This window comes from Ostrea edulis, chromosome 2 (genome assembly GCF_947568905.1).
Source record: "Ostrea edulis chromosome 2, xbOstEdul1.1, whole genome shotgun sequence".
Lineage (NCBI taxonomy): Eukaryota > Metazoa > Mollusca > Bivalvia > Ostreida > Ostreidae > Ostrea > Ostrea edulis.
Window position 1 is genome coordinate 61,223,321 of NC_079165.1, and position 10,549 is coordinate 61,233,869.

General features: G+C 33.6%; 2 protein-coding genes across 2 annotated transcripts in view; both read left to right on the forward strand.

Annotated features, from left to right (window-relative positions):
- The window catches only part of LOC125679335 (uncharacterized), a 5,870-nt gene extending 3,072 nt beyond the window's left edge, over window positions 1-2,798 (forward strand). Inside the window, exons 6-8 of the mRNA XM_048918479.2 lie at window positions 1,281-1,393; window positions 1,787-1,936; window positions 2,543-2,798. Of these exons, the coding sequence (XP_048774436.2) occupies window positions 1,281-1,393; window positions 1,787-1,936; window positions 2,543-2,747 (468 nt within the window). The 3' untranslated portion in view covers window positions 2,748-2,798. The remainder of the gene's footprint in view (window positions 1-1,280; window positions 1,394-1,786; window positions 1,937-2,542) is intronic.
- A 3,494-nt stretch (window positions 2,799-6,292) lies between these two features.
- Window positions 6,293-7,833, forward strand: LOC125679334 (beta-1,4-mannosyltransferase egh-like). The gene has a single exon (XM_048918478.2). It carries the CDS (start codon window positions 6,293-6,295, stop codon window positions 7,730-7,732), a length of 1,440 nt encoding a protein of 479 aa, XP_048774435.2. The 3' UTR covers window positions 7,733-7,833.
- Window positions 7,834-10,549: the final 2,716 nt, after the last annotated feature.

Genomic DNA, 10,549 nt, shown 5'->3' on the forward strand with positions numbered 1-10,549 from the left:
GCTGTTTAAGTTGTTATTGTTGAAAATTGCAATGAAGAGCTAGGATAACAAAGTGAAAAAGAGGGGGTATATTGTTTTGCACCTGTCCAAATCCTGTCTGGTCATTTTTTTAAGAACCCTTTCCTTGACAGTTACCAGACTTGGTACAGTGGTTGCCACTAGAGAGTAGATGAACCCCATTGATTTTCAGGTCACAAGGTCAATGGTCAAACTGGATGGACATAGTAAGATTTTGTTTGCTCAATATCTAAAGGACCCTTTTCTTGATAGACACCAAATGTGATGAGTTGGTACATCCTAAGGAGTAGATTACCCCTATTGATTTTGAGGTCACAAGTTCAATGGTCAAGGGTCCAACTGGACATTTTAAGATATTGTTTGCTCAGTATCTTTAGAACCCTCTGCTTGACAGACAACAAACTTGGTACACTGGTTTTTCTTAAGAAGCAGATGTCCCATATTGAGTTTGAGGTCATAAGGGTCAAACTGGATATAGTAAGATATTGTGTGCTTAATATCTTTAGAACCATATTATTTTTTTTCAGACATCAAACTTAGTGCATGACTTCTATGTGAGGAGTAGGTGTCCTATTGAATTTGAGGTCAGAAGGTCAAGCATCCAATTGGACATAGTAAGATATTGTCCACTCAATATCTTGAGAACCCTTTGCTTGATAGACATCAAACTTGGTACACTGGGTACATCCTAAGGAGTAAATAACCTCTATTGATTTAGAGGTCACAAGGTCAATGGTCAAACTACTCTGGACATAAGATAATTTGAGAACCCTTTGCTAGACAAATATCATACTAGGTACATTGGTGTCCCCAAAAGAATAGATGAACCCACTGGTTTTCAAGTCATAAGGTCATGGCTCAAATAACTGTTTATTTGGAAATGTCTGCTTTAATAGTATCTTGAGAGATTAAACTTGTTATTATAGTTGCCCCTGACTTGTAGATAACTAATATTTTTCATTATAATTGACCTTTTAACCTTTCCAATATTGCCACATAAAGGGGGGGGGGGGCATTTATGTTTCTAAGACATTCCTGTTTCTTTAGTGTTAAAATATTTTCATTTATTTTATTATACCTACCATAATACCACTCATATTATTTCAAGTCGAATTCTTTTTTGTGGGGTTAAAGCTGCACCATGTAGGTCATGATCATACACAAGAATAGTCTGTTGGATATATTTGTGGATTGTAATGTTTATTTTTGCAATCACAAGCAAAGTTAAGCAATCTATACTTTTATTAAAATGAATGTTGCAGGATTTAATTCTGAAGATGTTATGTGTATCACCACATGATATTACATACACAGACAAACAGCTACATTTCCTTCAAAGCATCATAATTCAATGGCTAGCAAACTCAAGAAATAGGTAAGTAAAGATCATTGGTCGTTTTCATATGAATCCTTTTGGAATGTTGTAGGACGGATTCATTAATCAAAATACCTGTAAAATTTTCATACCACTAGTTGAACACCTGTCATCTTGTAATGTATTGGTCTACTGAGTATCCATCTGTTAACAGCTGAAGCTTTCTTTGAATCGTGACATAAGCATTTTTGAAATGAAGACTTTTGATAGTACTTGTGTATAAGATATATATGCAATCAATAGGAAATGAGGATTCATTATTCTGTATAGCAGAGTGAGGAGTAAAAATGGCCATGACAGGGGCAAATGAATGTTTCCCAAATACACAAATGTTAATCATCTGCTGGATATTTTTAAGTTAAATGTTCTATGATTCAATATAACTCTTCACAGTGCACTCCTGGATTCCAAGAAAGATTTCATTCATGAAGCATGCAGATTCCACACTGATTTCTGCCAGTTATATTTAAGAAACATTTTGCAGTGGGCCAAAGACATGGAACCATTGTACAATGAAGGAGATTCAAATCTGTATTCATGGAGGTAATATTGTGTTTATTCTAAGTTGTTGAAAGAAATTTGCATGCATGTAACTTTTAGTCATTCGCTTTGTTTTTTATGCTCGTGAAATTTTAGATTTGAGAGCATAGTTTTTACCAGTCTGTCTCTTTGGCTGGCTGCAATTTTAACTTTGTTCTTAACTTTTGAATGATATATATTACGGACTGAAAAGTCAAGGTCATTGCTATGTGACTGCTAAAGGTCAAGGTCAAATTTACCCAGATCATACAAGTATGACCTCAGTTAATCTCCCTACACTCCTTATAAATATACATTGCAGTAATAAAAAAAAAAATGAAATAAGATGCAAATAGAATGTAATGAAATTTTTTGTAAAAATTACTTTATATACAAGGTAACATAGAATAAAGGTGTTGCTGCTGAACCTGTAGATGGCTAGAGTAGAATGCAGGCATGTTAGTGAGCTTATTGGGTCTCATTATCAAATTGTTGCTTGAAGTGTATGACTTCAGATAATATATTATTGAATAATTAGTATCTTGGAAGACATTGATGGCGTAATGAAGTAAGAAGTTTGCAGATCGTATTATTTATACTTTTATTACAGAACATTTATTGTGTTTGTAGATATAGAAGCAGTGAGTCCAAATTTAGAGACATTGGCAGGAGCAGAACACTTGATAAATTGTGTGAACACATTGATAACTTGTTTAGTATAAATAAACAATGCCAGATATTAGTAAGACAGTCACTCCAGACTCAAAAAGAAACCTCACATTTCAATGTTTATAGAGACATACTGAAGAAATTAAGTCACATTCCAGAGTCATGAATTTTATCTGTATTAAATTAATTGATTGTATATTAAATGTGTTGTATGGTTTTTTTTTTTTTAAATACAGAGGTGGATTTGATTTGAGACATTAGCTCACCAGTACCCCAGGCATAACCCCCACTAAATGTTAATTATCGTGGTACACATCCTCTAATTTCTAACATATAATTTTGTGTTTTGGATACAGTCTGACAGACATATGTCACTGTGTCAGTGTTACCTATAAACACCTTTGATATTTCTCCTGGCTATGGGAATTACTTAGGGAACTGTGAAAATATAAAAGAAAAATGTTTTTCAAAATGGTCAACATGCAAAAGTTCCGTGATGGTGGTAAAAACACTTTAGTGGGAAACTGGGCATAAACTTCCTATTGTGTTCATAAAGTACATGTACATGTACATTATGTAGTATCTGTTAACTTCTCATCTCCCAGTTCTCTAACACACGATACTGTAAGTAATACACACAAGCATTTTTGCACCTGGGATGTAGAGGTACAGGGTATATATTATTTTTTTTCGGTTCTGTTTATGTGAGAAATGTGTAAAAATAACCTTTTTGATAGTAGCAGACAGAGTTGAGATTTGTGTTCTGAAAATGTTATATAATTAGATTTAGGCCACTTTTTTGGAGGTCTGCAATCTCTGAAGAGAGAGAGATCTGACACTATGCAGACAGTAAAAAGATGGGGGGGGGGATAACTCATTATATCTTGCTTTAGATTGCGAAGATAATTTTTGAACGTAAAAGAGAAACATAATGGGAAATGAACAATGTCAAAAAGGGGGAAGCCCTCTGGTTGTACGTGCTTGCATTATTACGTATAGTATAAATATATTCCTGATAGAATAATCTAGTCTTGACTGATTTTTTGTTGAAATAACGAATTTGCTCGAAAATTTTGTCGAACCAGTGTTATATGATTCTACCAGTTATTAAAACAATGAATAAAATTTACATTCATTCTTGACAATGCAAAATTAGTATTTTTGTTGAATAGAAGAAAATATATCGTCACCTATTTATCTGCTTGAAGCTCGAAATTAATATTTTCCTGTCGTCTTTACGACGAATAAGACATCGAAAAATAATCGCGTGTAATCAAAGATTTTTATTAACTTCATTTTTTTTAGAATTTAAATAATCTATAATGGTTATGTTGAGATTTTGGAAAGAACTCTACTAACTCATTATAAAGAGATGACTAACTCATTATAACGAGATACATGTATTAATGTACAAAAATATGAAGTTGTGTGTTAAGGAGAACCAACTAATTCATCTATCTTTAAAATAAACATGCACAGCTAGGTTTTTAACATTACTCGTTGACATAGTTTTACCATATATTAAAAAGTCCACATGTTCAAAATTCTATGAATAAATTCAAACCAAGGGTTTTTAAATGTGCCATTATAGTACTATGTATATAAATATTTGTAAAGAATATTTACTCTCTTTTCGTGACTATATTGACGTTAATTTGGCTCAATAAGAAATCATTCTAGTTATAAACAGGAAAACGTCCGATTTGCCATATATCATATAAAATGATGGAGTAGAGCTTTTTAAACGAAAAATATGTTTCAAAATTTTTAGATGGAGAACTTTATGGAGCCCCAAATTAACATAAACTCAAATAATTGAAGATATCTTAAATTATTTGAAGATATCATCAATTCAATTGTTGCTCTCTTTAATTGAATTAATGCGCGCATTAATTCAATTAATGAGAGCAATAATAGATTTGATGCGCACATTAATTCAATTATTGCTCTCTTCAATTCAATTGATGCGCGCATTAATTCAATTAATGAGAGCAATAATAGATTTGATGCGAGCATTAATTCAATTATTGCTCTCTTCAATTCTTTTGATGAGAGCATCAATTTAGTAGAAATATTGCTCGCAATAATTAATTTAGAGCTCGGTTTAAATAATTTGATGATCTCTTTAATTCAATTGAAGATATCTTTAAATCATTTACAATGCTTTTGTATAAGGAATTAATGCGCGCATCAATTCTTTTAAAGAGAGCAACAATTCAATTAAAGATATCATTAATTTAATTGTGGATATGTTGAATTGAAGATATCTTTGATTGTATAGTTGCTCTCTCTAAAAGAATTATTGCTCTCTTCAAATGAATTAAAGATATCATTAATTCAATTGAAGAGAGCAATAATTGAATTAATGCGCGCATTAAAACAATTATCGCTCTCATCAAATGAATTAATGCGCGCATCAATTCAATTATTGCTCTCATCAATTGATTTAATGCGCGCATTATATCAATTATTGCTCCCTTCAATTGAATTGTAGCGCGCATCAATTCAATTGTTGATATCATTAATTCATTTGAAGAGATCATTAATTCAACTGAAGCGCGCATCAATTCAGTTGAAGAATTAATGCTATCATCAGTTCAATTAATGCGCGCAATAATTCAGAATTGAAGATATCATTAATTATTTGAAGAGATCTTTAATTCAATTGTTGCGCGCATCAAATAAATTGATGATATCTTCAAATAATTGAAGATATCTTCAATTATTTGAGTTTATGTTAATTTGGCGCTCCATAGAACTTCTGTAATTTGTAAGTTTTTATATCCCAAAATCTCGCATATATAGCACTAAAAATGGCCAAGGACACGGACAACAGTGAATTGTCAAATTTTCAGGACAACCTGTCCCTTCCTCAGGACGATAGAATATTTACATAGAAAAGAAAACTAAATAGAAAAGGAAACTAAAACTACAACTAAACTACAAAAGCTGACAACAAACAAAACGTCTACATATTAAAATTATTGAGTGTAATATGTGGCAATAGAAAAGTCCGTTCCCATCGAGCGTCTAGACAGATCTGAACTGACTAGTCCTAGGCTGGATCAAGTCAAAAAGTGAAAATTTGACAATTCACTGTTGTCCGTGTTGTTGGTCATTTTAGGTGCTTTTTATATCCTGTTTTATTTGACCTCGTATCTACTATTAGATCCGATATATATATAGATATATAACCAAAAAAGAAAAGAAAAATCGAGTAAGTGAATTAAGAAACTTCAGAAACCCACTGAGCTGAAGGCTGATAACAATGCAAGCATGACGGAGATGAACGTATATCAAAGTGGTTTTGCAGATACACATGCGCATTGTAAATCAAACATTCGTCCTAAAAGTCAATCGGGTGATAATTGTGATGGGGGTTGTGAAGTAATTGCATTTCTATTTTATATATGAATAAACCTTTAATTGGAGATGAAAGATTTTGGTCTATAGAAATAGAGCAAGATGAACAATGTATGAGAAAAAGATGAGATTAATATTATACTCGAGCTATTATTAACGAATTGTAGATTTTCTTTGTCTTGAATACCAAAAAAAATTAGCGGCTACGACTATAAGCCATTCTCAATTACCTATACGTGTGTTAGGGAAGTGCTAAACGCATCGGAAGTTCCAACACATTACGGATACAAATGACGTGTCGGTCCCAATTGTGTCTTGATGTAAATTCCTTCATTGATGTTTGGAATGATGATGCTTCAAAGCCGTGGGAAAAGAACAATCTGCAAGTTGGGTTACCATCTTTTAACAGTTGCTCTGCTCGTTGTGGTTATTTTTATTTTTACTGAAGCAGCTGGTGCTTTTCGAGGAGACTGTTCCTTCTTTCACAATACGTTCGAGAGATATGGAGTAGGGATGACAGTTGCATTATATTTTACGAGATATTTGACTTTTGTAACCTTGCCACTATCGTTGTTCAATTTTCTTGGAATTGTGTTATACAATACATGGCCGAGGACACCGACTCTAAAAGGAACATTTCTTCACGGCCCATTCATCTGTTTTAGAGTAGTTACGAAGGGGTTATATCCAAATTTGGTAAAGAAAAATTTGGAGAGAAACATTAATATATGCAATAGTATCGGATTAAGTAACTTCATTTTCGAAATTGTCACGGACAAAGCCATTGATATTCCAAAGAATATGCTCGTAAGAGAAACCGTCGTTCCATTTAATTATCGAACTTCTAAAAAGACGCTCTATAAGGCCCGCGCTCTTCAGTATTGTTTGGAAGACAATGTGAATACTTTGGATGACGGAGACTGGATTGTTCACCTCGATGAAGAAACAGTTCTGACCAAAGCATCTGTGATTGGAATCCTCAATTTCATCGAAAAGGGAACAGCGAGTTTTGGACAAGGCATCATATCGTATGCAAACGAAGAGATCTTTTGTTGGGTCACTACCATCTTCGATTTCGCCAGAGTTGGAGCAGATTATGGTATCTTACGATTTTGTTTGAAATATTTCAGAAAGCCTGTGTTTAGTTGGAAAGGCAGCTATGTTGTTTGCAATGCAGGGGCAGAGAGAAACGTCTCCTATGATTTTGGAATAGAGGGTAGTATTGCCGAAGATTGTTTCTTTGGACTTACAGCATGGAAACTGGGTTACTCGTTTGATTTCATCGAAGGCGAAATGTGGGAGAAGAGTCCGTTTTCATTAACGGACTACATCAAACAAAGAAAACGGTGGATACAGGGTATAACAAGGACTTTTCTCAGCAGAAGTATCCCATCCAGTCAGAAATGTGGAATCCTTTTTATGATACTCGGGTGGGTAACAATGCCACTCACCGCTCCCAATGCTGTATTGGTGCCAATGTATCCACTTCCGATGCCAAGGATCCTCTGTTTTCTATGCGGATTCATGGGAGGCGTGATGATGTTTTTATTCATCATTGGTGCGTTGAAATCGTTTAATTATCAGAGAACTGGCCTGTTGAAGTTTCTGGTTATTTGTCTCTCTCCAGTTCTACTTCTTCCATTCTTTGTGCTGACGGAGACTTGTGCCGTAGTCTATGCTTTTCTTACATTCAGGACAATCGAATTTCACACCGTCAGGAAAGAAGAGGATCGAATTATTCATGTAAAATGCAGTTCATTCAAAGAAAATAATCTTGTGGACGTGTAAAGTTTAGTAAATTGTTTAGCTATATTGCAGCAAACATTATGCACCGTGACACTAGAAAATAATACTCGTTTTTTTGCATATATTTACATTCCATTGTATTTTCCCCATTAAACTGCATTGCAAGTGAATGTTTTATTCTCGATATGTTTTCTTGTATCTTTACCCAGACTCCATTTAACAATTGGAACTTATGCATTAACAAGTGCACCGACTTGAAAGTCGAAAATAATTTTCATCAAAATGTATCGGTAGTTAATTTCCCTAAAATGATATAAAAAACGTGGTATCTTTAGATGAGTGCTGGCCTAAATGAAACATGCCTATAAATGCGAACATCCCAGCTACGTAAGGTTTTTAAAAGAAACTTGAAAGTAACGGGTAATTTTCATCAAATTGATTTACCAAGGAATGGAATCTGAAAATTGTTCGCATATTGAGATATCAAGGTCACTCCTTGTCATGAATATGACTGATTTTTTTTTCTTCAATGCAAACACTAGATACTACTCAAGATTTTGAGATGAAATTTATAAATTGCTGATATTACGAGGCATACTAATTGAAAACTGGTGATGGCATATCGCAAGGTTTCCTCGTCATGTAATTACCCTAAATGATTAATTTTGTTAATATAAACACACATTTCTTTCTTGAAAACTATAAATAGATGGATAAGTTAATGGTTTTCTCCATTAATAAATGCCCACCGTTCAATTTGAAAGTTAATTTGTATTTTGCACTGCAAAGGTTAAGTAGCTGGTAAAATCAATCACGCTAGCATATTCTGATTTGAAAATTACTTCATCGTCATCTAAATTGTTAGATAATTATATTTAAACCAAGTAACCTGTTTCTTGTAGCTGGCTATCAGTAGTTATAGCCTTTATTCCTTGTAAACAGCTGGTTACTAGAAGCTAACTTTTCTCACATTAAGTAGCTGTTTACTAGTAGCTAACATTTCTCACTTTAAGTTGCCGTTTACTAGTAGCTAACTTTTCTCGCTTCAAGTAGCCGTTTACTAGTAGCTAGCTTTTCTGACTAATTAGCCCTTTACTAGTAGCTAACTTTTCTGACTAAGTAGCTGTTTACTAGTAGCTAACTTTCCCACTAAGTAGCTGTTTACTGGTAGCTAACTTTTCTCACTTTAAGTAGCTGTTTACTGGTAGCTAACTTTTCTCACTTTAAGTAGCTTTTTACTAGTAGCTAACTTTTCTCACTTTAAGTAGCCGTTTACTAGTAGCTAACTTTTCTCACTTTAAGTAGCTGTTTACTAGTAGCTAACATTTCTCTCTTTAAGTAGCTGTTTAGTAGTAGCTAACTTTTCTCACTTTAAGTTGCCGTTTACTAGTAGCTAACTTTTCTCGCTTCAAGTAGCCGTTTACTAGTAGCTAACTTTTCTGACTAAGTAGCCCTTTACTAGTAGCTAACTTTTCTGACTAAGTAGCTGTTTACTAGTAGCTAACTTTTCTCACTTTAAGTAGTTGGCAAACTTTTCTCTTTAAGTTAACAGTTACTAGTAGCTGGTTATTAGTTATCAGTTACTAAGAGCTAGTTACTAGTTATCAGTTACTAACACATGGTTATTAATTATCAGTTACTGACAGCTATTTACTAGTTATCAGATACTAACAGCTAGTTACTAGTTATCAGTTACTGACAGTTGGTTACTAGTTATCAGTTACTAACAGCTAGTTACTAGTTATCAGTTACTGACAGGTGGTTACCAGTTATCAGTTACTGACAGTTGGTTACTAGTTATCAGTTACTAACAGCTAGTTACTAGTTATCAGTTACTGACAGTTGGTTACTAGTTATCGGTTACTAACAGTTGGTTACTAGTTATCGGTTACTAACAGTTAGTTACTAGTTATCGGTTACTAACAGTTAGTTACTAGTTATCGGTTACTAACAGTTAGTTACTCGTTATCGGTTACTAACAGTTAGTTACTAGTCATCAGTTACTGACAGGTGGTTACTAGTTATCAATTACTAAGAGCTGGTTACTAGTTATCAGTTACTAACAGCTAGTTACTAGTTATCAGTTACTAATAGCTGGTTACCAGAGCTAACTTTACAGATTTGAAGTTACACACGAAATAGTAGCAATTTGAGGGCTTCGTACCGAAATGAACTCACGAAAACGGAAAATATATTAGTGTACGTGTATTTAACCACAGGGTATATGTTGTTTATATATCTAAACATATATTTTATCTAATTGAAACGTACTCCCCGGGGATAACGACACGAAGGCGTGAATGTCCTACGTTACAGTTATACAAGTTAAGTCGGAAGATAGAGTTCTGTTTTATCACACGGTTCTTCCACAAACAAATACATGGAATATATCAATTACATATACACGGAGGCCCCCTTATCTTGTTACTTATTTAGTAAACACACTTTGATACGTAGCACCGTCATTACTTTGTGTTTTCAGTCATCTCAAGTAATGAGTCGGAACACTAAATCAACCGTTTATTAAATGTGTATGTACATCTTAGCTATTGTGCTTGTTGATTGTTTTCTACACGAGTAATTTACCCGGTTTTTGCCAGTATTTGAAGAATTCGTCTTTTCTTGCTTTTCTACGCTGTGCACTCTTTTCGTCTATATGCTAAAAATATTTTTGGTAAACAGTTTCCGTAATTTAACTGTTCTATGTATGGCTTAGATATAATTTGAACTTTAGTTTCTTTGAATAAGGACAAACTAATAAAAATCATGCACGGGTTATAACAGGCAAATGCATGTATATAATTTGATGACGTTTTAATTCTTTCAGTTGTTATAGATATCGAGAACCAGAATGGGACA

Coding starts and splice junctions, on each gene's coding strand:
- LOC125679334 (XM_048918478.2), top strand. CDS start 6,293: ATGATGCTTCAAAGCCGTGGGAAAAGAACAATCTGCAAGTTGGGTTAC.